Raw genomic sequence first — 27746 nt, forward strand, 5'->3', positions numbered from 1 at the left:
CTAATGGGTTTGGTACAACCTGAGAGTAAATGATGAGATTTTTGGGTGAACTATCCCTTTAAGAGTCCTAAAAATAGCGTATGCTTATTTCTTTCTTCTGTGGGGTGAAATCTGACCCAGACGAGCTTTTGAGAGTGAAATTCACAATCAGCAATGCAAAATTTTGTGCTAGAGAGAAAGCGAGAAAAAATAAAAGAGGAAAAAGACAAAGCTATCAACCAGCTCTCAGACAGAAAACAAGTTTAAATTTAGCATCCACGTGAGTGTGTGTGTGATGGTGCATGAACTATACAGGAACGCTCAGATCTCTTTACATTTTTCAGGGTCTCACTTAAGGATTCTGATGAGCTGGCACACTGAGAAATTAGAGAGAGGGATGCTGCATTCGCTCTTACCCCCCCTCTCTCTCTCTCTCAGGGGAGTCTGAGCAGAACGGTACAATCCTGCACACTGACTGCAGCTACTCTAACTGGCTATAAATAACTCAAGGTCATTTGCTCACCCCTTCTACACATGCACACGCCTCCCTCCAAACGTGTCTGTGCACAGACAAAAACTAGCACACAAGATATAGTAAATCCAGCACTAAATCAAACATGACATCAAATGGTTTCTATTTATGATGTAAAGTCGTACTGCGAGTCTGTCTGGAACAGTGTTATTGTCAACTAGTACATTAATCAATTCATCTATCCGTTCTCCATACCGCTTATCCTCCGCAGGAGAGCTGCCGCATTCACACATTCACCGTTTTTTCCCCAATTCACCAACAGATTATTCCGTGTTTTTGGACTGTGAGAGAAACTGAAGCATCCGGAGGAACACATGCAAACTCACTATTGACATTGTTGGATACACTTTATTTTAAGGTGTCTTTGTTACAGTGTAACTATACATTTAAGAGCCAAGTAATATTAATTAAACAACATGTACTTGCTATAAAATTAGGGTTAGGGTTTGGTTGAGGGTTAGTTGCAAGTAAATATGCAAAATTAACTGTTATTAATACAGTAAGGGCATGTAACATGCAACAAGGACAAGGTAAAATAAAGTTTTTGGCAATTGAAATTAAGCTGAAATAAAAAATATTAGATGAAAAACTAATAATAATTTAACAAAAATTAAAGCTATATAGAAGCATTAAAAAATACTAAAAATGAAAAAATCACAAATTACTAAACTGCTGATTACTAAAACATACACACACACACGCATACATATATATACACACACATACATTTACATATATATATATATATATATATATATGTGTGTGTGTGTGTATTAAAATAATAGATATTTTGTGAAAAAGAAAAATGTTAATTGATTTTTTGACAACTATCCACATTTCCTCACCCAATTCTCATTACTGTAATGCATCCAGATGTTTTAACGTTGAGGTTGTCTGTAATTCTCATTATTCTAAATAATGGTCTTCATTACGTTCAACATTACACTGTAATTCAGTGATGATGTGAATCATCCAGTCCAGACAAAATGATTTTTATCATTAAAATCGACATGAATATTTTGTGAATCCCGGGGCGAAACATGCCGCGTTCATGTTCCTGACAGGTTTTTTGAGATTCATCTCTTCAAAATGCTCAGTCATCACATTTCCAGCTCGCACAGGAAGCGATACTCACCTCACCACCCACACAAGATTACTCTCCACGCAACAGAAAAGCAAGCAGGAGAAGTCATCTTTAAGTCTCATGTTGATCATTTTATTATATATATTTATAATATGTACAGAGAAAGAGAAAACGAGATCAAACCCAGCTATGAAACAGCACCGGGATGAGCAAGCAAAAGGGGGGGGTGGGGGGGGGGGGGGGGGGGATAGAGAAAGAGCGTGTATATTAGTCAGGGAAACTACTAAAGAGCTGCTTGCCATTTTACCATCGCCGTGTCTTAATTCAAAAAAATGAGGTGTGCAAATGACATGGGTAAAAAGTAACAATGAAAACGCACATTCATAAGCAACGACCCCCCCTCCCCCATACCCTTCATCTTTCCTCTAACCCAACACATTACCACAAAACTCTAAATTCATAGATCAAAAAGACAGCAATCCATCTGAGAAAACAGAATGCATCCAAAAAAAAGCACTTGTTTAGTGTGAATGAGCGCAGGGTTTAAATGAGACTTTCATATACTGCTTATTTTCACACAGATGTAACGCAGGATCCACGACGGACCCGTTTTTTAAAAATCAAAGGAATGTTCCCAAACGCAGTTTCTGCAGTTGCCCCTTGCCCGTCCCTCCTTCCCAGCCATTGCACGCGCACCCATATCCCTGCTACTGCTCCCTCCAACCCGACGCTACCAGTTCACTTACAAAATAGTACAGGTAAATCCACCACACAACATTAGAGATGAGAATGTGCGGTTATGTTAGCATTAGCAGACGTTAGTGGTGTGAGAACAACTACACTGGCTCAGTCAGTGAAAGAGATCTAATGTCACGATGGCGAGACTATCCTAATTAAGACCGGGTGACGCACTAATACTAGTGAAGTTCACAAAACTATCTACATTTTCTAGATCCACGTTGTACATGATAAAACAGCCAGATCAAAAACAGTCATCAGGCCGATCACTTGCAGTCTGCAGATTAGAGATCGAACCTTGTGGAGGGGCTTTAGGTTGCCATGTAGGATCCCGTATGAACCTCTTGGATCGCCAAAGGCAACATGTGTCTGAATGACACCCTTATTTTGAGAAAGGTCCATCAGTAGGTAGGACTGGAAAGCTGTAATCTACGTGTACGAATATTTTTAATTAAAGAACATGGGAGGTCATATCCGGTCTCCAACACTGGACCAGTCAATCCCAATACTCCTAGATGTCACACACAACTTTCCCACACAAACACACAGCACACTGAACCGGATCCATGGAACTACCACGCTTTCATTGGTGGCGAAATTAAGGCCCTTTATATATTTACCGTATGTAAATAAACGCAAAGCGCGCGCAATGCGTGATGGACCATTTTTGGCAGCAGCGAGGACTACGGATTGGCTTTAATCGATGGTAAAATTACACAGAGGTTTCAAACCAAAGCCACAAAACTGCTGACCACAGGAGGAAACGACCTCAACGCGAGTCAAGATGGTGTTCGTTCATTCGTTTTGCACCTGTGATGGGCGAACACTCAAAAGTAGCAGAGGTCGTTGAGGTAATAGAGGGAACAGTAGCTTTCATCGACCAACCTAAAGCCTAGACCCCCGTAATCCTGATTATGAACAAAAAAACCAACTCTATCCGTATCGTTCCCCAACCAACAATGTCATTGACAGCAGTAAAGCCTTTGTACAAGCCTTCATTAGAAAAACAAAAACCTAAAAAAGAAAAGAAAAAAGAAAACAACAAAAACAAATCAGTCTTAAAAATCACCATAATAACAATAATATACTAGTAGGATGAGAACAAGTAGAGAATATTGCCGACTTTGTATGCGGTTGACTTCCTGTCGATTCAGCCTCAGAAGCCATGCTTTCGCCCACAAAACCTCATTCAAGTGACAATGTGAGAGCGATTTAGAAATCCTAGAGAGATAGGTTAACTTTCTTAACGTAACCTCGCTAGTCGTTTAAAAGGAGGATTTGAGAATCGCCCCTAGATCTGCTCCCATTATAGACATCTATACATGGACACATGACTGTACCTAAGCTCCACTTTTAAGTACAGGGGGGCGGGACTGTGGATGTGGGCGGGGTTATTCATGTGCACGGGGAGGAAAAAGGGGTGAGGTGTCTTACAAAAGGGGATAATAATAAAAACAAGAAGACTATGATGTCATAAATGAAGCCATAAGGCTGTTAGACGTTGGCTCTTAATGCAGTGGTTCCTCCCGTGAGAATGCTGTTTTTTTTGGTGTGTGTGTGTGGGTGGGTGTGAGAAAATGTGTTTGAGGGGGAAAGGGATGGTTTTGTGTGTGTGTGTGTGTGCGCGCTCAGGCTCTTCAACAGCAGCCGCCGCCAGACTGCCGCACAGGAGTGCTCTCGATCTTCAGGTTGGGCTTGTCTCCTCCAGTTGTGGCTCCAGGGCCCATGCGCTTCTTGATCTCGGCAGCCATGGTCATGAAGGCCTGCTCCACATTTGTGGCATTCTTAGCGCTCGTCTCAAGGAAGGGGATTGCTAAAGAGTCGGCAAATTCCTGGAAGGTAAAAAGAACCAGAGTGAGACACTTCAGAACGCTTTTTTATTTTGCCCAACCTCATGCTTGGCACTTCTGTAAAAAGGACCATTCATACCAATAGCGTTGGAATCACTTTCACAATGATTTTTTTTTTTTTTTCAGCTGATGAATGATAAACATCTTGGCAGCCAATCAGAATCCATCCTGCTTTAAAGAGCTTGAGCATTTAAAGTGGCAGACGATAACTGCAGCTTACAATAAACAGAATGATAACGTGCATTGGATGCTAATACAGTTATCTTTATAGTTATTGTTCTTGATGTGAACAGGCCTTAAAGCCCCACTGAAGTGTATTCGGTGTGTGTTGGTGTAATTACCACGGAAACAGGAAGACATGGTGGGACAGAGCAGCTCCTCCCCTTTTTTAAAATAGCCAATAGCGTTTCATTTATAATCACAGCTTGGTCAGAGCCGTTGAACTCAGCAAAACCACATTAGACACCCTTATGAAAGCCACAGTTTAATAGATTCCCCTTTTAGATGTAATATGAAACTGTTACTAACACAGTGATCATAATCATGCCTTATGTTGGTGCAGTGCACGATGTTATCTCTTCTACTCGTCAGTGCTGTTTCAAATGATGAGTCTGTCCGGAACAGACCGGGTGCACTACGAAACCAGACTTCGTTCGCATATTTACACCGTCTGAATCGTTCCCTGTCCCCTATATAGTGCACTATGTGCCATTCACCATGTAGAAAATAGTAAAAGTGTGAACAAGTGACCGAGTTTAGCAGCAGCTTCAGCATCTATTTATAATGTAGGGGGCGGAGCTTCAGACAGAATCTAAAGAGCATTTGATTGGACAGAAAATCTGATGTGAAACTGAAGTGCAGTGATGTCTCTAAAATCATCCATATTGGCAGAAGTGAGACACTAAATTTGAAATGCTAAATGGAAATTGTCATTAGGCTAACATTCATACTAAAAGTAGAAAAACATACATTTTGATTTCACAAGGACTAGCGCTAACGTTATTTAAAAGAAGTCGCCAGCCAGAGCCACTAATTTTCACAAAGTTTTCATGCAACATTTCATTAAGTAACATTAGGCAGTTTTGATTTATATGCTATTGAATGTTTGATGATCGCTTTAGCTTACATGCGCGTAAGCAATGCTTCTATTGCTTCTTCGCTTGTTTTTTTATCCAAAGATTCTGTACTCTTTCAGAAGATGCGCAACGGCGCCCCCTAACGTATAACAGTGATTTCCGGAAAATTCTGTCAACGGTGGGGAAAGAGTAAATTGTCCAAAAGCTTTATCGACTGTATTCAAGACTGTTGATAAAGTTTTTGTTCTGAAGAAAATTTGAGTAGTTTATGCCTGTTCATAATTTCCCACCATAAAGTGTTGTAAGTGGTTGCGAGGGTGTTGCTATGCTGATGCTAAAATGTTCTGAGTGGCTGTTCACGCATTGCCATGCTGTTGCTAGGGAGTTCTGGTTGGTTGCTAGATGGTTACTTACTGGCCAAAGCCAAAATGGGCTCACTGCCAAGTCTTCATGATATTCTGGCCTCTAAACAAGTCTGGTTCCCTCTTTCAGTGCAAGGCTATGCGATTTTTTTGGCCTGTTTTTATCTGCTACTAGGCAAAGGCATAAATCAGAACGCTGAGAACAAGCCCCACAATTTGACATATATGTTCGCAAAACAAATGGTGCAAGACGGGTAAAATATTAGGTTGGGGGGTTATTCAAATCTCCAACTGTTAGCATGAAGATCAGGAGTAGTGATGGAAAGTATTATGCTACCAATGTCACAAAAATGGGAAGCAATTGGCCTTGTAAAGTCCACTAGTTTTGATAAAAAAGGGAACAGAGATTTAAACTCAGCCACTAACACAGATTAGACATGTCTTTACCTTGGCTGTTGTGTAGTCCACTACTTTCTTGGTGGTGAGATCACATTTGTTCCCCACCAGAAGCTTGTTGACATTCTCGCTTGCGTAGCGGTCTATTTCCTGTAGCCACTGTTTCACATTGTTATACGATTCCTTTAGAAAGAGCAGGACACAGAAAATAATTTTCAATTTCAACCGAAAGGTCGATACCGAAAGGCATGTGATGATAAAGCAATGTTGTTATTGTTAACTAACTTTAACTTAAACATAATAAGTTTAAGTTAAGGTACTAAAATTACTAAAAATGAAACCTATACATACATACATATATTAACTATTAGTATATAAACTAATAAAAATGACAAAAGCACATACAAAGACTTTAAGAATAAAAAGAAAACATAAAAATAAAAGATAATTCAAAATATTAACAAGTATTTGAATAGTACATAAATGATACTAAACTAACACTGGTGTATTAACACACATTTGACAAGCAGGTCATCAAGTAAGAGAAGTTTTCTGAGGATGACATCAGCACAGTTTGCACAGTTTTTATAGATGTCACGACATCAGATTTTTTCACTACACTGTTATCGCAGCCAAAAGAATTCACAATAATAAATCACGATACCTATAGAAATCTTGAAAAAAGAGTATGAATGAAGAGTTTAGCTCTCCATAATGCTCACATCGCCCTATTTTGGGTAAAAATAGAAAAAAACACTGCTCTCTAAAAATATTTGTCCGAATGAGCACACGAAAAGCCCTGAGGGATGTAAATATAATAAAACACAGAAAGGCGTCAGCAGTTTACGGTTAATGTAACATTTCCTGTTTCAGGACTAGCAAAATAATGGTAACTAACTCTCTGTACAGTGGCCAAGATAACAGAGACAGAGATGGGGGAACAGTTTGGTGGTATTGCCTTGTTTAGCGCTCGCTGTTGATCGGCGAGTCCTGCATACTCGGGTGATTAATGAGTCATTTTCACGGAACCAAATAAACGTCCACACTGGCGAGCCATAACTTTCTTGGAGTGCGGGTAGAGCGTCTCATCTGTCATATCCGACGGCGTGCTTTTACGCGGCAGTAGCAGCTGCACACTGAGACTGCTTGTGTTTTATGACAGGTGGCAACCAGCCTTATGCCTGGGTCAGATTACACGATTTTTTTTGTCTGTTACGATAGTCACTGTGTCAAATTATGCGATTTTGACTCCTAAAATCTTGTAGTGGACAAGAAACATGTCAGACTACACGTTGCTTTCCGACCAGTCATCGCATGCTCGCTCGCTCACTCACTCACTCGCTCGCTCGCTCGCTCACTCACTCACTCACTCACTCACTCACTCACTCACTCACTCACTCACTCACTCACTCACTCACTCACTCACTCACTCACTCACTCACTCACTCACTCACTCACACAAACTCACTCACTCTTTCTTTTATTGTGATGTTGTGAAGCATCGCAGACGCAACGTCGGTTGTCGCCCACTATGACACACTATACGAGATGAAACGATCGAATTTTGCGTCGTTGTCGTTTACGAATCCCCACGTCAAACGGATCGTGCCAAAATCGGGCTAAAATCGTGTGATCTGAACCATGCATTAGGGTGCTATACCAACACCTCCTAGGTACGTTGGGAAGTCAACCAGATACTGGCGCTTGATAATTTACGTGCCACATTATTATACGTGTATTATTCATTTGAAATATTACAGTTATCGTCAATACCGGTATATTGCCTCTGGCTTGCTTAGTTGGGGACATTTAATATTCAGCAATATTATTGATCTGACTGCACTGACGCTGCTGTACGAGAACTGAACTGAGCTGGACGATGACATCATTTTTTTGCAGAACTGCTTTATAGATGAAATTAACTAATTTGATGATCTTTACAACGGAACTGAATCAACACTGAAATGACTTCAGATGAACAACAGCCGAAATGCATCATTTTCACTGTAAACCTGCTCTGAAACAATCTGTATTGTATAAAGCGCTGTATAAACAAAGGTGACTTGACTATGGCGCCACCCCTAATTAACACGATAGAGATATTTTCATTTTTTAAATATCACGTTTATCGTCAATACCGGTATATCACAACTCCACTATAGACTACAGCAATTCATTATTGATTCTGTTGCAAAGTGTGCCTTGTTAAATTTGGGACAAATAAGGAAGGAGAACATCTGATGATGTCTCACCTGATCCGTGACATCATAAACCACAATGATACCGTGAGCCCCTCGATAGTAACTGGAGGTGATGGTTCGAAATCGTTCTTGCCCTGCAGTGTCCCACTATGAGAGAGAAAGAAAAAACAAAGAAAAGAAGACCATTTATAGTAATGTCAAACCATGCATGTTTCTATTAAAGCATGTGGCCCCATTTTCACATGTACAATGTAACGAGATTGTCCCAAGAAACAAGGTCATCATAATGTACTGGTGTGCATACTAGTGACTGTCACGCTGTTGCAGAACTTGTGAAAAATTACTATTCAGTGTGTCATTTTTGGACTTACAATCTGTAGCTTAATGGTTTTGCCATCAAGTTCAATGGTGCGGATCTTGAAGTCCACGCCTATGGTGCTGATGTAGCTCTCAGTGTATGTGTCATCCTGCAGGATCAAAACACACACAGAAAGGAGAATGAAAGCTAATATGTGCACTGTGCCTATTTACATTTGTGGATATAAATAATCTCCTATAAATACATAAGCGTTCGTCAACTGCATGACTTCCATCGATCTTTTAATTGATGTTAACAAACCATCTGTGCCTTTACTCACAGCAAATCTCAACAGAAGACACGACTTTCCAACTCCAGAGTCACCGATGAGGAGAAGTTTGAACAGGTAGTCGCTAAAAATGGAGAAACACAATTGCAATTTATTAAAATGCATCAACAGGAATATATACAATTTCAGTTTCAGAACAAATTTAACCTTCTTATGACATTCACCAGTCAGATGAGTTATCACATTACTGACCTTATTCACAGCAGAGCCATCTTTGATTTTTAACGGGAATGAAAGCGAGGCGGTGAGGGATAGACATATCTCTTCAGTGGGTTGTACTGTTATTTCATGAGTTTTTGGATTGTTCTGCAGATGAAATATCTTTACAAGACATTTCAGTAGAGAAAAAAATCCCAGACAACATGAGGTATGGAAAATCATAAGTGATCTAGGAGCTTTATATCACAGCGGCTGCCATTGAAAACATGGTAAGTCTATCCCTCACAGCCTCGCTTCAGACCTGTCATGGCGCTGCTCTGAATAAGGTCTAAAAATACATCACGTTTTATTGCATCACTACAGTACAGTGTTACTTTAGCATTATTTGTATTATTATTTTACTATTATAATATTTGTTTTAATTTTTTATAATTTTCAGATTTTATTTGAAAGTTTTTGTAATTTTGTTATGCTTTTTTAATTTTTATATATTTCTATTTAGTTTTAAGTTATTTTTATTTCAGTTTTAGTTACTGTAGAACTTCAACTTATTTCAGTTAATTCGGTTTCAATTCTAATTTGTTTACATTATTTAAATGAACATGTTTTTCATCAAATTTGAATTCATTTACTTTTCACTATTTCAGTCAATTTGGTTTCAAACAATTCTATTTTTACGTTTTCACGTTTCCCCCCCCCCCCCCCCCCCCCATCTAATATTTGTTTTATTTCAGCTTCATTTAAATTATGGAAAACGATTCATAATCCGTTTACTTTTCATTATCAATGACAACAATGCTACCGTAGTCACATTACTGATGATAGCCTAATTACACATGACAGATCTAACAGGTTGTTCAGCTCATGTGAACATTTAACTAATTCTCTTCTTGCACACACACAGTAAGACCATCAGCAAATACGTCTGTATTGTCAAGAGTTATGTGTGTAAACGGACTTTTAGGAATGGTGTTAGTCCTGTTATGTTAAAATATTAACGACACTGCATCTCATAGTATTGAAATAATCATATAGCACACCGCATCTGGCTCTCAACTGATATAATAAATAGGTGCCATATTAGTATTGCTATAATGTTAACTGGTTTGAAGAGACAACTACATCAGATTACAAGTTGCAAAATCAACTCCCATTCCAAGAACTGATGGTGAAGAAGGTTCAAAAACAAAATCAGCATTAACAAAGTATCCACCAGCTCAAAATACAGCTGAGAGAATCTATTTCCAACGATGACACAGTCTGTCGCAATGGTTTCTGAGTTCAAGTACTAACATTAGACGAGCTGACAAAACGCTTTATCACGTGAAGCAATCTTAACTGAGTCGAGGTCAAGAGGAAAACAAGGTACAAACAATAAGAAAAACCTTAATCTCAGACAAGAAAAGCATTTATTTTAGAATTTTAAACCAAGCACTCTGGCAATAAAAACAAACTGGATAGTAGTGGGTTTTCAAATGTCAATGGCCAGTGATGATCCAGATGTATTTTGATATAGTCTAATATTTAAATATAGACTTTTACAAATTAAGGCAAACTGGAATGTACTTATTAACATTGTAAAGTGTATTAACTTTCCATTCACAAAACAGAAAGGAAGTGAAATTGTTTGAGAACCCTGACAGGGTCTGACAGAACAACATCGGCTCAACCAATGGCCGGGGACTATCCGTTTAACTGACCAATGGCACGAGCTTGATGCGGGGACTCTCTGTTTAACTGACCAATGGCAAACAGGGGAGTGTTGGAAACATGTTTGTGTTCTTTGTTGCCAGTGAATTAGCATTTGAAATACTGCTGATGGATATGGAGAGCAAGCAATAAATTACGTTTTTTTCCGTGCAATATTCATAATTAACTTCACTTCAATTCATAACACGTCTTCATTTATACAGACCAAAGAGTTGACCACACGCTACTGAGAAATCAGGAAAAATACGAAGCTTATCCTCCTCATGACCTCTTCCAGCTGTAACGCTGACTTTCGATTCACAGGCCTAATGAAAAACACATGACTCGCAATGACAAGCTCGAGTCGTGTATGCTTCAAAACACCGTGTGCATAATCATGCGTTCATATGCAAGACCTATTTTGACAGCTGGATTCAGCCTCACTACAAACTAATGACGTCACTCCGTCGCAACACACCACACCAAAAATTACGTCACGCAGTACGGCAAATGCCGAAATTACGTGCGATAAACACCAAAGAGCGACGGTTTTTAATTTAAGACGTTTAATAATGAACAATATCGTCATTTAGAGTAAGCAACTTTCTAAATAGAGGCTTTAAATGAGTTAACGTCCTCTGAATTCGCAGTTAAAACACCGGACGTTGTTAGCCGTTTAGGCTAGACAAAGCTACTCGCACTGACGCTTCATGATTATACAAACACTGACATCCGCAACACACGACTAGGCGTCAAATACTCACTATTCTGGATTCATGGTGTGTTTGTGTCGTTGTCGTTGTGTTCAGCAGGAGATCGGACTCTTTTCTCTGCGAGCGGACGCGATAATGATGAAGAGGATGACTTGTACGTCTGGAATACCGAGAAACCGGGGCCGCTTTCTCTGATTTACCCCCTCCAATCACACCTCAGCACTGTCTTCTCGTTTGATTCAGTCACTTGACGGACATTACTGAGCATATAACGCAAAACACTGTTATTTTGTTCTGCTTTCTTCCTTCCTTCCGATCTGCCCCTCGCTCGAAGTACAAGATGGCTGCGCAGGTGCGGCAGTGACATCAGATGACGTGGCATCACGGACTGATCTCGAAGACACAACCCAGAGATTCAAGATATTCTGGAAATATTTCTCAACTTGGATTTTGTTATATTTTTTTTATTATTCCATATGATTACATTTCTAAATAGGTGCTGTATCATATTTTCATATTTCCCCTCCTCAAACATTAAAGACCTTTTATTATTTTAAGTTTTTTTTTCAGATGTGGACACCTTTTATTCTCAACCCCATAGCGAGAATTTTTTTTTTTTTTTTTAAGCATTTTACACAAAACTTGTTATAAAACAAGCATCTACCTACTGCTCGTGTGTCCCTCATAACAATGCAATGACTTCAAATGTAACATTTATGCTAATTTTCATATTTGTATGCGACTGAAGTTAAAAATAGACAAATTGTGTGTCTGTGGTCTCTTTATTTTTGTTTAACCCTCTGAGCCCCTTCATTTCTATTCTGGGTCACACTTGAACCTTTGTGCTCAAAAGTGACGGAAGCCTTGAAATGTTTTTTTATCCCCTGCAGGAAAATCAATGCAATATATTTTTGTTCAGTAATATTTTTTGATTATTATTTAGAATTTTGAGGGGATTTTACGATGCTATGCAATATTTATAAAATTGTGTAAGCTGTTTTTTGTTTGTTTTTTTTTTTTCATTAAAATTAATATTTTTTAAATTATTTTTCAATTAATGTAATGAGTTTTTTTTTTTTTTTTTAAGTGAGAATAGTGCCATCTGGAGGCGCTAAAAATGAAAAACATGTGTACTGTCCTTATATAAATAAATAGAGAGGCTTTTGGATTCCCAAGTTGGGTTTTTTTTTAGACATTTTTTTTTTCTTTTTATTATGTTTTGCAATTATATATATATATATTTAGACATTCTAAAAGACTACTTTTTGTCAAGGTTTACATATTTTTTTGTTAGATAAGTATCAGGTTTTGCATTATGATTACAATCAAACATTACCGTTCTGTTAAAAAGGAAAGAAATGGAAAGCATTTTTTGTTACTCAATATTTGATTGATAATTAAATATCTAACAAAATGAGGAATGGATAGTGATTATTCAAAACACTTTATACAATCATTTTGCAATTAAAATGTAATTTTTGTAAGAATTGTTGATTTTATTTTACACATTTGCAAGATCGTGCTCTGTTACAATTTAACAGAGTCTGCTCTGTCTATTTAGCATGTAAAATGTTTTGGAGATTAACCCCTTCATTGCTGTATTTTTTGTTGTTGTTATTTTGTATAATGGCTGATTAGTAGTTTGTACCACCAAACGATTCTCTGAGTTTTTGTATTTTTTCGTATTTCTCGTTCATTTTTTTACCTTGAATGTACCAAGTGTTACTTATTATTTATTTATTTATTTATTTCCTAATCATGTCAATGTCATAGCTAATGCGACAAAAGTCACTAAATGTCATTCCATTCCAATGAAGCAAAACAAAATTCCATTAATTTACCCTTGTTTTTGACCGCAAAGTGTTACTTCTTATTTTTCATGATTCTCCTACAATTCTGAATTGACAACTAAAGAAAATAACATGTACTTCATGGGGCGGTTTCCCAAACAGAGATTAAGCCTAATCCTAGACTAAAATTGCCCTTTAAACCAGATTAACAGAAATCTGCTTTCTCGGTCAAGGCTTTAAATAGTCCTAGATTTAGTTTAGTCCAGAGTTTAATAAGATGGTTTCCTGCTGGAGGAAGACTGGAGTTACTCCAGGACTAAATCGAGACTTAAATTAAACCTACCAGGAGGCAGGTTTAACTTCAGATTAACATTGTGTTTCAAAGTGGACACGTGTATTACTTGGACACACACACACACACATATATATACACTACCGTTCAAAAGTTTGGGGTCAGTAAGATTTTTAATGTTTTTAAAAGAAGTATCTTCTGCTCACCAAGGCTGCATTTATTTGATAAAAAAAGGAAAAAAAAGTAATATTGTGAAATATTATTCCAATTTAAAACAGCTGTTTTCTATGTGAATATACAGTAAAGTGTAATTTATTCCTGTGATCAAAGCTGAATTTTCAGCATCATTACTCCAGTCTTCAGTGTCACATGATCCTTCAGAAATCATTCTAATATGATGATTTGATGCTCAAGAAACATTTATTATTATTATCAATGTTGAAAACAGTTGTGTACAATTTTTATTTTTTTATTTTTTATTCTTTGATGAATAGAAAGTTTAAAAGAACAGCATTTATCTGAAATCTAAAGCTTTTGTGACATTAAACACTTCCGTTCAAAAGTTTGGGGTCAGTAAGAATTTTATTTTGGGGGGAAAGAAATAAAATAAATCAATACTTTTATTCATCAAGGATGAGTTAAACTGATCAAAAGTTACAGTAAAGACATTTATAATGTTAGAAAATATTCTATTTTAAATAAATGCTGTTCTTTTGAACTTTCTATTGTTTTTTTTTTTTTTGGTCTGGTGACTAATGAAAATCAGCAAGCTCGAAGGGCGGCACCAAGGATGCATTTGGATAACACTACGACCAATCACAACAAGTTATCGCTTAGCTAATAGCTACCAGCGGAGCTAACTGGTAGATTAGACTCTTACCAGCAAAACAGCAAAAACGCCCTTCTTGCAAAGGAACAATTCTAGCGCCGTCTTCTGTTCCTCTTTTAGAGAAAAAGTCGAACTCGTTCATTGTAGCGGCCAAAGCCGTTTCAAACAAATGGTCTTCATCCATAGCCATCTTGCAATGTTTACTAATGACTTTGACGTCGCAGCGCTGTCATCATCTCGCCTCTGGCCCGCCTATATCAAATAACCCGATGTGATTGGTGCAGCTCAGATAGAGGGGCATATTTAATGAGCTTCATTACTCGACACCGGAGTAACTCGCTGAGCAAATTCAACTTGTGCTCTCGCAAGAACTCTGCATTACCAGGGTATAAATGAATGATTCAATGACTAAAACATTTGTTCAGAAGTCTTGTCGCCACCTACTGGTCTAACGATGTAAACAATCTTTATTTGATGATTTACTCCTTTTTTTTTTTTTTTCAGCATCAGTGTTTATATCAAAACTATAAACTGTTATCCCACTATTTCTGTGATAATTTGAAGTATTGTAAGATATAAGTTATGATACTGTGTGTTTGAAAAGACTGTTTGTGAAGCCGTTTCAAGACAACTGCTCTCTCAGGTTCAACAGCAGCGCCAACACAGATGTCAATGTGTGCTGTGATCGCACTTGTCCAAAAAAAAAAAAAAAAATCTTTAAAGTCACTTAAAATTTCTTGAGCCGTTTAATTTGTGATGTCTGGCATTTTCCAAACCTTTCAACATTTGGTATCTTTTGAAATACAAATCACAAAAATACAACATTTACAGTGTAATATAAAAATAAAAATATGAATCACAATGAATTAAAAAACAGTTGTCTCGTTTCCCTCTAGCAATGGAAATGATATAGTTTTATATGCAAAGTTTTATGTCATAAAACTGAAATCTCATCATAATACTTTAATATGGCCTAGTGTGGATCACACACACTTTCATTGTACAGCAGGTGTCCCTCCTCATCCAGGGACACAGAGCCACCAACAGCTGCATGTTGGTTACGCCTCAATCTCCAGGGCCTCAGTGCTGTCCCGGTGACCGCTGGCCTCCTCCAGCCCCAGGCTGATGTAGTGGGACTCCCTGCTGGCCTCCAGGGGTGGAAGATCAGACAGAAGCGCTTTGAGGCTCTGGCCCAGCTCTCCGAAACCTGGCCTCTGAGAGGGATCTCTGTGCCAGCAACTCAACATAACCTCATATCTGACAGAGGAAGAGTCAAAGGAAAAGGAGGAGAGTAGAAGAAATCACAAAAAGCACCACAAGACTGAATCATCTTCCAGATCTGTAGTTTAAAAACTACTCTAGCCATTTATGTTTCTAGACCAGGCACAAAACATTATGATATGATTTAGTAATAACTGCTGTGACGAAGTATTCCTAGAACAGACCTGAGCTGGTCTTACTAACCCTGATTTCATCTTGTCGGTCTTGCAACAGACAATTGTTGGTAAAGACTGAGTCACAGTTTCCTGATAAGCAGAATAGTCTAATAATCCAAAAAAAAAATTCTGGTAAAATAGGCAAATTCCTTACAATTTGCTGTCATTGTCCCCTTTTGTGAGACGATGTCCTTTTTCCAGGAAGTCCAGGAGCTCATAATTGGAGACACCTGGATAAGGCGTCTTCCCCCTGGATGTGATCTCCCACATGGTTATTCCAAACGACCACTGAGAGACATAAGGAAGATCACAGTTGATAAAATAGCTTGAAGGATGTTGGTGGGTGAATCTCACAAAAAAAAACATGTCTGGGTCATATTTTTTCCTAAAAAATCGATTTCATTTAACCTTAAGAAATAATTCTGCTTATAGGACCATTTCCACCCAAATAGTTTATTTTTCTTTAAAAAAAAAAAAGTTTGTTAATGTTGTAAAATGTTTTATTATATATATATATATATATAACTGAATATTAAAGGGGCTACATCTGTATGCAAGAATTTTCAAGTAGTAATCGCTTTCTTACTGCCAATGTGTGAACAGCTAGTAACAAAACTTTAAAAAACAAGAGAAAAAAAATCAATAGCCCATTTCACACAGAGATTCCGGAAAAATACACGGATAAAGTGACCCGGGATTTGACCCGGGTTCGTTTGATTTTGGTTCATTCACACTGCCAGTGATTTGCCGGAATCAGAGTGCGTTCACACACAACCCGTAAAAATCCCGTAAATATACGTGACAGACGTGACATGTAATGTCTCAGCAGCGTCTTCAGTTTGCTTATGAGCTGCGATTTCTCTCTTGAGAAACCACGCTTGTGCATTTTTTGCTCTGATTCTATCATAAACTTGCGCATTACGTACCGTTTCACAGCTGGCGAACGATCCCGGCTTCAGCGTCATCACTACGACACGGCATTATTACGGCTTTTGTTCACACAGCGCGCGTTCCGGGACTGAACACGGCAATGTTACTAGGTCCCCAACCCGGCATCAATCCCGGGTCATGTTTGCGTTCACACAGAAGGCGTTCTGGCAATTTGCCGGCAATTTCCCGGGTTCAAAGCTCTGTGTGAAAGGGGCTTATGATAGACTCTAGACGGATTTTTATGTGAAAGACTCGTGACGTTTTTGCCATAAAGACTCGTGACGTTTTTGCCGGGAAAATCAGATGTGACGTTTGCACTCAAGAACGTCTCTTCCACTCAGACACATGAAATGAATAGGCTCACAATGTTAATGTTATTGCCGAAAGAGCTATTCTGTACTGTAATGTCAATTTGTCATGCAAAGAAAAGGGATTCATTCAAACTATAGTTCCACACAGTCAGATCTATATAGTCTATAGTCTCAAATATACTTTAGAATCAAATTATCATAACAGTGTAATTTTAATTAGGCAACTTCATCATGATGCCGGTGAATTTCAGAAGTTGTGCAACCATATCCACATCGTTATGATCAGATGCTTTCTTAACTGCTGTTTTCTCACCGTTGTCATTTTTGTTGAGCGTTTATATTGTTTTTGAGAGGAAAGCGCGCAGCACTTAAATATTAATCTAAACGTGGCTTTCAGCAGGACGGCGTCGGGATGTTCATTAACGGTATGTCGCTGCAAAGGTATTTCCAACTTGTTTAATTTTACTTATAAGCTAAGATTGAAAAAGAACTTCGCCGTGAGTATATCAGGGCTTTGAATCATGTATCCTGTGTGTTGCGTGCACGTTTCTGGCTGCAGTTCACTTAACGGCCACCGGTGTCGCTGTTAACAAGGGTTTCTGAATCGACACACAGTATAGCCCCTTTAATACTGTATTGGATGAGTAAATAGGACTGACCACATCACTCTTGGTGGTGAATACGTTGTCAGACACGCTCTCCAATGCCATCCACCTTACAGGCAATTTAATAGTCCAGTTCTTATGCCTATAGTAGTTACTGGAATAGATCTGCTTAGACAGGCCAAAGTCAGCCACACACACACGCAGGTCATCCCCCAACCTGTGAAAGTGATCCCAGCATTGGGTGAGAATGGGGGGGAGAATTTGTTCATTAGGTGTGGCTTCTCAAAGACAATGGAAGTATTAATAGGATGTTGTTGTAAAATGTGCTCTGTGTTGCCCTCCTGTGGACTCACATGCAGTTGCGGGCAGCCAGGTCTCGGTGTAAGAAACCCTGAAGGCTGAGATACTCCATTCCTGCAGCGATGTCAATCATAAAATGTAGAAGCCTCTGATAAGGCAAACACTGAGGAGAAGAGATCAGTTTAAATGATTGGAACATATACGATCAGATTTGTGGTTATTTTACAGTTAACACTTCAACTTTTAAATGAAAAACAAGAGTCAAAAGGACAAGTCCATAAGGTGTTGTAAATTTGTTTTTTTCGGTATGCGAGACTCACCATGGGAACATCTCCATAGCGGGTTGCTTTGAGGAAGCTGTGTAGGTCTCTATGTTTCATGAATGGAAGAATAACAAGTGGTACAATGATGGAGGACTCTGGATCTCGCTCTAGTGCAACCCCTGTTCGACACAAGTATAAAATAACCTCATCAAATCTGTACTAGAGAAACTCTTTATCCACCTTATCCACCTCATTTTGCAACGTCAGTAAGCTATTTTCTGTGAATGTGCGAGACTTCCTATTCATTAGCTGCCAAAGATATGTATAGTCCTGACCGCTTATGACTTCGCCATTTTGGAACAGTTAAATACGTTTGTTTGACTTTTTAGTATCAATATGTTAGCCTACTGTTATATACACTCACCTAAAGGATTATTAGGAACACCATACTAATACTGTGTTTGACCCCCTTTTGCCTTCAGAACTGCCTTAATTCTACGTGGCATTGATTCAACAAGGTGCTGAAAGCATTCTTTAGAAATGTTGGCCCATATTGATAGGATAGCATCTTGCAGTTGATGGAGATTTGTGGGATGCACATCCAGGGCACGAAGCTCCCGTTCCACCACATCCCAAAGATGCTCTATTGGGTTGAGATCTGGTGACTGTGGGGGCCATTTTAGTACAGTGAACTCATTGTCATGTTCAAGAAACCAATTTGAAATGATTCGAGCTTTGTGACATGGTGCATTATCCTGCTGGAAGTAGCCATCAGAGGATGGGTACATGGTGGTCATAAAGGGATGAACATGGTCAGAAACAATGCTCAGGTAGGCCGTGGCATTTAAACGATGCCCAATTGGCACTAAGTGTGCCAAGAAAGCATCCCCCACACCATTACACCACCACCACCAGCCTGCACAGTGGTAACAAGGCATGATGGATCCATGTTCTCATTCTGTTTACGCCAAATTCTGACTCTACCATCTGAATGTCTCAACAGAAATCGAGACTCATCAGACCAGGCAACATTTTTCCAGTCTTCAACTGTCCAATTTTGGTGAGCTCGTGCAAATTGTAGCCTCTTTTTCCTATTTGTAGTGGATATGAGTGGTACCCGGTGGGGTCTTCTGCTGTTGTAGCCCATCCGCCTCAAGGTTGTGCGTGTTGTGGCTTCACAAATGCTTTGCTGCATACCTCGGTTGTAACGAGTGGTTATTTCAGTCAAAGTTGCTCTTCTATCAGCTTGAATCAGTCGGCCCATTCTCCTCTGACCTCTAGCATCAACAAGGCATTTTCGCCCACAGGACTGCCGCATACTGGATGTTTTTCCCTTTTCACACCATTCTTTGTAAACCCTAGAAATGGTTGTGCATGCAAATCCCAGTAACTGAGCAGACTGTGAAATACTCAGACCGGCCCGTCTGGCACCAACAACCATGCCACGCTCAAAATTGCTTAAATCACCTTTCTTTCCCATTCTGACATTCAGTTTGGAGTTCAGGAGATTGTCTTGACCAGGACCACACCCCTAAATGCATTGAAGCAACTGCCATGTGATTGGTTGATTAGATAATTGCATTAATGAGAAATTGAACAGGTGTTCCTAATAATCCTTTAGGTGAGTGTATAAGCTAGTGTGCTAGCTTATAAAGTGAAAAACAAGGTGGATACATGTACAGTAGATCTAGCTCCATCCCTCCCAGTCAAAAGTGACCTTGACTGGCTGCTGATTATCACAGTATTGGAACGATGCCAATTACATTATTACACATTAGAGTTGCCATGATCCATTTAACTCTTACAATGGCACAACCCCCCTATAATTCAGCAGGTCAAAGACACACAGGAGGTAAAAGTCAAGCAAATCCCACTGTTACTGTTCAGCTACGGGCGTCACCAGGGGAACTAGTGGAAGTTCACACTTTGCCCTTGGCTTGGACAGACCTACAGGCCACAGATGACCAGTTGCCATGGAAACGTCTGTGCCGTTTGAAATCAGGTTATCCACAATGTTCCACTCCAGCTAGACATAAATTATACATTTTAGCCTAGATACCAAACAGTAAATAATGTCGTTCAGCAGAGACATACCAAGCAATTTAACGACATTCACGTGATCAAAATGCTTCATAATTTCTGCCTCCTTGAGGAACGACTCCAGATCTTCTTTACTGTAGATGGCTTCTGCAATTCAACAGGAAAGTTTAATGACATTATGCATGAAAGAGGTTGATTTAATAACTGTGGAAACGACATTGTCTCAAGTGTCTAGTGCTTAATTCTAAATAAAGACAACACTTTTGAATGCATCATCAGAAATGTTCACTGTCACTTGCTCTCTGCACTATACACACACACACACCTTTTGAGGTTTTCACAGCCACTCTGATATCTTGTCCTTTTTGAGGAGAAAATATGCCTTCATAAACGGCCCCAAATTCTCCTGCAGATAGAGAGAAATTCCAGTATGAGAATCCAAAATTCAAACTGTTTCCAATTAAATTGTTCCTTGAATATGAACTTTATGTAACTTAATAAAAATAATAACTTAAGAACAGTTATTAAAAAAACGTATATGAATGTATATGTGGAATTGTAGGCCTACTACCAACTCTTAATGACTCTTAATGGACTCTTAAATAAACTGAAAATTGAAAAAAAGAGCGTTTATTTGAAATGGAAATCATTTGTAACATTATAAATGACCCCAAAACTTTTGAACAGTAAAGTTTATCTTAGGTCTTATAACCGGTTACCATTTCATTTAGGTTTATATCACGTCACATTGATTTTATTTTGGTCGTCATTTGTGATTTCAGATACAGTAGTGGCTAAAAGTGATGTCTGGAGGGGATTGGTTTGTGGATTTGTTTTTAATGACCCTACAAGTTTGAATAAACCATTCAAATAGAGGAAAATATTTAGTATCTGCATGCGTTCATCATTTCTTTGTATGACAGCCTGGCCCAAAAATATGCCATGTTCCACCGTGTTATCACAAATGAAATAAAAATGACTATAAGCACAACTACGCAATATGCTTACAATCTTAAACTTAAAAATCTTTTTAATCGTTTGAATAAAGGGTAAAGATGTCAATTTTCCTATGCCGGACATCACTTTTGGCCACTGCTGTATGTGTAATACTGCTAACAAGAGACCTAGGGTGAATTTAAGTCAGTTTATACCTTTCCCAAGCATTCGACACATTGTCAACTTTGTACGATCCACCAACACATCTCGAAGACCGCACAGCATATCACTCATTCCTTCCAACATCTGAACTGAGCCCGACACTGACAGAGACAAAAAGAACGAAAATAATGTCTGGGTTAATAAACCAGTTATCTAAAATATGATAGATCTGTCTTAAACTGTGCTCAGAGTTGCCAAGATACCAAAGCCTGCATTGAAAAGTCAGAGCTTTCAATATGAACATTTCTCATTCCAAATTTTAGACCTAACAATTGTATGATTTATACTCTTAAGGCCTGTTCACCCCAAGAATGATAACTATAAAGATAGCTATATTAATGTCCACACCAGCGCACAATACAGGGTGGGCCATTTATATGGATACACCGTAAAAACTCCTCAAGATGGGGGGTGACCATGGTGGCCATTTAGAAGTCGGCCATCTTGGATACAACTTTTGTTTTTTTCAATAGGAAGAGGGCCATGTGACACATCATGTAAATAACTCATGAACGAATAAAGTTACGTTGAAACCAAGCACACCATTGTTTTTCTTGTGACATTACCAATAAGTTTGATGTGTCACATGGCCCTCTTCCTATTGAAAAAACAAAAGTTGTATCCAAGATGGCCGACTTCTAAATGGCCACCATGGTCACCCCCCATCTTGAGGAGTTTGCCCCCTCACATATACTAATGTGCCACAAACAGGACTTTAATATCACCAACCATTCCCATGTTATTACGGTGTATCCATATAAATGGCCCACCCTGTATAGTTCTGTTTGTTCTAAACATTTGCTGCAGTTTCCTCGTCTGCAGCTTTAAATGTTCGAGCTCTTTAAAGCAGGATAGATTCTGATCAGTTGTCAATGTTTTTACCATTTAGCAGCTAAAAAAATAATTCTGAAAGTGATTCCATCGTTCCTCTGTGCCATTATCGGTAGTGGTGGTGTGGACTTTTATATTTAAAACGATTTCACAACTATATTTTTATTATTATCGTTACAGTTAGTGTCCTTGATGTGAACAGGCCTTTACTGTGTGAAAACTATGAAAATATTTCATGACATTTCAACTATTTAAATAAACATTAAATGTGACACTGGACCACAAAACCAGTCAGATGGGTCAATTTTCTGCAATTGAGATTTATACATCATATGAAAGCTGAATAAATAATTTTCAATTGATGTATGGTTTGTTAGGATAGGACAATATTTGGCCGAGATACAACTATGTGAAAATCTGGAATCTGAGGGTGCAAAAAAATTTAAACATTTAGAAAATCGCCTTTAAAGTTGTCCATTTATGTTAACGATTGTGCTGCATTCACTCACAAAAATAAATGTTTTATATATTTACGGTAGGACATTTTGAAAAAATATCTTCATGGAACATGATCTTTACTTAATATCCTAATGATTTTTGGCATAAAAGAAAAATCGATAATTGACCCATACAATGTATTGTTGGCTATTGCCGCAAATATACCCGTGCGACTTGTGACTGGTTTTGTGATCCAGGGTCACAAATAATGTTAAAGTTCTTCTAAAGGTCTCTTGGTTAGAGGTGTTTTCACCGCTGGTAACACACTTGGTCTGAGGTTTGAATGTCTAGATGAAAGTACAGAAATGAATTGAAACAGTGACTTATCACTCAGGCATACTTGTGTGTTCCTGCTGAAGCGGGTCAGTATGCAGTCGTTCATATCCACAATCACCCTGAGACGCTCCCTCTCCATGTGTTGTACTTCTGGGAGGACGAGGCCTGTATTCGCCACTCTGATTTGCTGCATTTTGGCAGCCCTCCCTATAAGCTGCATGAAAATGATTATTTTAATTGTGAAAACAGAATTTGACAGCTGTGATCACAAATACTTTGAGCTTCTTAGGGATTTGCAAGACCCCAAATTATACTCTTCCTGTAGGCCGAAACCTATTTTTGTAAATAGAATTGTTTCTATTTATATTTTTCTTCAGGATTTTTAGGAGAAACACAACTGAACTGAGTTATGAACATTTTATACAACATTTATCCTAAGTATTCATGCATTATAAGGAGGTGAAACAGACAAAGACTCACTATTGACCAGCTCAGAGTCAGCTGTGTGTTCTTGTTGACGTTGATATCGAGTCACACCAGACCTGGATATAAGCTCTGTTTCTTGACCCCCACTGAACACACACACACACACACACACACACACACACACACACACACACACACACACACACACACACACACACACACACACACACACACACACACACACACACACACACACACACACACACACTAATCAGGAACAAAACAGTCAATATATTCTATGCAAACAAATATATATACATATATATATATATAGGCTATATATAGTACTGTGCAAAAGTCTTAGGCATGTTAATATCCAAACCTATTTCCTACTGACACACTACAGCAAAAGATATAAATAACTGACTTAAAACCATTTTTTGGGGGGGTGGAGTGGATATTAACATGCCAAAGACTTTTGCACAGTACTGTATATATACAGTATATATTATGCACATTATCCCTTCCCTTACAATCAAACTATTGTCATGCTAAAATGTCATGCAAACTAGTTTTAGCTCAGAGCCACAAACAGACTAAACAAATGTAAAGCTACAGAACCAGAGAAGTGTCTGTATTGTAGAATCAACCAATCACATGCTTCCCAGGTCAAACTGGACATTTCTTAGTCCTTATTCAGTGTATATAATCTGTATAAAGTGTACAGTGTATCATTACATCTCTTACAGTCATAATATACTGCTTTTACAAACATTTAGTATAAAAGCAGGATGAAATTACCATTTCCCAGAGATTTTGAAGGATGGAGACTGTTGAAAATGCATAAACATCTGCATTTTCAAAGAATTTTACCTGAGCTTGTGACGTCTGACAAAGATGAATACAGCAGCTATGAGAAGAAACAGGACGCCACACACGAGAACAGCAGTTAGGACAGGGAAGAGTCCCGGTCTGGAATCAGCTTTTGGGTCAGGAATGGAATCCGCTATTGGGTCAGGACTGGAATCAGCTTTTGGGTCAGGACTGGAATCCGCTATTGGGACATGAGTGGGCTTTGTGAATGGATCTCTTCCTGAAACACACACATATACATGGGTGGTTACTGTAGTAAATGAGCTCAAAGGGGAAATATTAATAATTAATCATAACTTGTTACAATTAATTATTCATATTTGGATCAGTTCATTGGATTAACTTGATGTAGCTAAATTAATATTGCAATCAACTAATCAGTTTGCCCAGCGAACACTCAGTATTGATTATTTATTAATTCTAAGAAAGAGTATTTCACACGGCCACAGAAAAAAACTCCAGCTCTTAGCATGTCCAGCTCTTAGAGCGTGAAGCAAGAGGAGGAATCGTTTAAGTGACATTAATCTGCAGGCAGAATCAGGGAACTCACATGTATTGTGCACAACTAAATAACTAAATCTAAACAAATACATACACACAAATCACGCATAAGTGAAAAGTGAATGACCGGACAGAACAGGGGAATGAAGCAACGAAAAGAGTCATTTAACCATATATGAAAGAACCATCAGCTTCTTGTTTCAAAGCACCTAGTTAAGAGGAATTCACCGCTTATCCTAAACCTCCCCTTGTGAAAATGAAGTGTGCTTTACTGTATTGAAAGCGTACTTTTTGTGTACTTCAAATCTTAAAAGTATATTTTTTTTAAAGTGCCCTTGCAGACAATATAATATAATATAATTCACATTAAAGGCCACTTAAGTAGGCCTCAAATTTGATTTAATTTTTACTTTAAAAAGGGTAGTTCACTCCAAAATTTGGCCTATGCTTCTTTTTTTCAGTGAAAAGCAAAATCAGTCCAAGCTGCTCTTTTACAAACAACAAAAGTGGGTGGTCATTTAAACAAGCACAATAATTATTTTTTTTAATTCCATACAAATGTATTCTTGCTTGAAAAGCCATTTCACTCTGATATGACGGTTTCGGTTTCATGCCGACTTAATTTTTTTGTTTACCTGAGAAGAATTCGAAACACAGTGTGTTTTTTCCCCCTCTTAAATATAGAATCTGCTTAGATCGAACACAAGATGCTTGACTAATAAATAATTGTTTTACCTTTGTAACTGTTTCCGTCAGTTTCGTGTCCTGCATCACAGACACATGACCCCTGCGGTGGTGGACCCCACGTCCCGTTTGATCGACATTCCATCTGCGGGCTAGAGATCTCCACAGAACCGTTCACACACACTCCTCTCCTCAAACCTCCTGCTGCCGTTTCCTCAAACTCCATTTGGTTCCATGCAAATGCTGGACATTTCATGAAGAACACCTGGATCGAAGCAATGTAAGTGCACTTACCGCTGTAAGTAAATCCCAGGCGAAAGCCATTCTGAGAGATCTTTCCCAAATTAAAGTTCTTAGCATGGGTCAGGTTCTCATCCCGAGGAACAGTACCGGGAGGCAATGGATGCGCGACTGTGATCCCGAAAGCAAATCTTTGTTGTATTCTAAAGTCCTGATTCTGAGGTTGGTTAGATTCTCGCACATAGACATTTAGAGGCTGCTGGTCCTCTTGGGCAAAACTTAGGTCAAGTAGAAACTCTTGGGCATCTTGTTTGGGGATCCAGTCGGTCCATAATGTTTTGCGATTTGTTCTGAATTCGGGGTCACAAGCTTGGTAGATCGAGTGTGCATAGTCCTTTCCAAGCTGCATTTGTGTTTCCTTCCACTTACATTGACCAAAAGAGAAGCGAATTGTTATTTTGAATATTTTTTTAAACATTTAGGCCTACCTATATTAAATAATTCATCTGTTAACATATTTTAGTTGGTCTATTATCTGTACATTAAATACACACTACTATTCAAAAGTTTGAGGTCAATAAGATTATTTCTTTTTTTGAGAGAAATACTTTAATTAATAAGGGAGCCTTACATTGATCAAAAAGACATTTATAATGTTACAAAACATTCCTATTTCAAATAAATGATGTTCTTTTTTTTAACATTCTATTTAAAGAATCTTTAAAAAAAAATGTTTCACGATTTCCAGAAAAATATGAAACAGTTTACAGAAACTATTCAATTGTAATAAGTGTTTCTTGAGCATCAAATCATCATATTAGAATGATTTCTGAAGGATCATGTGACACTGAAGACTGGAGTAATGATGCTGAAAATTCAGCTTTGATCACAGGAATAAATTACATTTTAAAACAATAATTAAAATATCAAACTATTTCACAATATTACTATTTTATTGTATTTTTATCAAATAAATACAGGCAGCCTTGGTGAGCACAAGAGACTAAAACATTTTTTTGTGAAAAGAGTAATTTTCTTTCTTAACATTTTATCAGAAAAATATGTTTCTTAGATGTTATTAGATGGCTCTTCATATGCATGTGTATATTTCATAATATACATATATAAATGATAGCTATTCCTTATATTATAGCTTTAAAAAGTAACAGAGTTGACAGTTAGCCTACCTTTAACTATACTAGCCAATGCCATGCTAGCCATACTAGCAACTATACTAGTCATAACCCAAGGTATGAGACCACAATGCATTTATTATAGATATAATTATTACTGATATATTTCTACAGACATCCTGTTATATATAAAATAGTTAGGCATGGAATTTTTGTAGAAGTATTAAGAAAATGCATAGCCCATTATAAAACATAGTAAAATTTACCAGCCTTTCAGTGTTAAAGTCATTGTTTATAGAAAAAAAAAAAAAAAAAACACACCCTTTTTGTAGAATAACTCATTAGCCTATTTAATATAAAATAAATAAACTGCCACTTACAGCATTTGGTGGTGAACATTTCCATTGTAGTCTGCTCAGTTTGCTTGAATCAAAGATTTCTTCTAAAAAAAACAACTATTTTTATATTTATTTATTTCATTCCCATAATAAAAGCACTGCTGTGAAACCCCAGTCTTACCTCTGATTGGTGTTAACTGTGCTGTGGTGACAATCCATGAAATGCTAAATAAAAATAATAATATATTGAAAACCAGGTTCATTTTAGTCTTCTTCCTTTATACTGACAAGCATAGAGGTTTGTATTTTTCCCCCTTTACTTCCTAATAGAGTCGAAAGTTTCAGTTCAGAGTTAACATGAGCGCACGCGCGAATGAATCACCGTCTAAAAAATAAATCATATTGACTTTTGCTATGATAGTATTTATATAGAGTTTTAGAGAACTCGCCTTTGATTATGAAGTGAAACCTCTGTTCTGCACTTTCTGTTACTTGGAATCCAGAGCCGACGGGAGTCTTAGGAACTTCTGCACGTACTGATGATGACCGCATGCTTCCCTTAAAAC

General features: G+C 38.0%; 2 protein-coding genes across 3 annotated transcripts; both read right to left on the bottom strand.

Moving 5' to 3' along the window:
* Nucleotides 1–1705: 1705 nt before the first annotated feature.
* Nucleotides 1706–11822, bottom strand: rab1ba (zRAB1B, member RAS oncogene family a). The gene is made up of 6 exons (XM_084404234.1): nt 11478–11822; nt 8857–8929; nt 8590–8685; nt 8270–8365; nt 6069–6200; nt 1706–4165 (listed from the first exon to the last, which is right to left on the bottom strand). The coding sequence occupies exons 1-6, from the start codon at nt 11489–11491 to the stop codon at nt 3971–3973; spliced, it is 606 nt and encodes a 201-aa protein (XP_084260360.1). The 5' UTR covers nt 11492–11822; the 3' UTR covers nt 1706–3970.
* Nucleotides 11823–15059: 3237 nt separating this feature from the next.
* On the bottom strand, nt 15060–27491 carry LOC311287814 (ephrin type-A receptor 5). Of its 2 annotated transcripts, none has more exons than XM_084404884.1 (14): nt 27362–27491; nt 27223–27284; nt 25521–26133; nt 24285–24504; nt 23466–23557; nt 23050–23199; nt 21374–21481; nt 20548–20628; nt 20277–20369; nt 18240–18361; nt 17973–18082; nt 17674–17836; nt 15928–16061; nt 15060–15594 (listed from the first exon to the last, which is right to left on the bottom strand). In XM_084404884.1, exons 1-14 carry the CDS (start codon nt 27441–27443, stop codon nt 15396–15398), a joined length of 2229 nt encoding a protein of 742 aa, XP_084261010.1. In that variant the 5' UTR covers nt 27444–27491; the 3' UTR covers nt 15060–15395. The 2 variants fall into 2 exon arrangements, with proteins under 2 accessions (XP_084261010.1, XP_084261011.1); XM_084404885.1 differs by having other exon boundaries at nt 27223–27281; nt 27362–27483.
* Between the last annotated feature and the right edge of the window lie 255 nt (nt 27492–27746).

This window comes from Rutilus rutilus (genome assembly GCF_951802725.1).
Source record: "Rutilus rutilus genome assembly, chromosome: 3".
In the NCBI taxonomy this organism is placed as follows: domain Eukaryota; kingdom Metazoa; phylum Chordata; class Actinopteri; order Cypriniformes; family Leuciscidae; genus Rutilus; species Rutilus rutilus.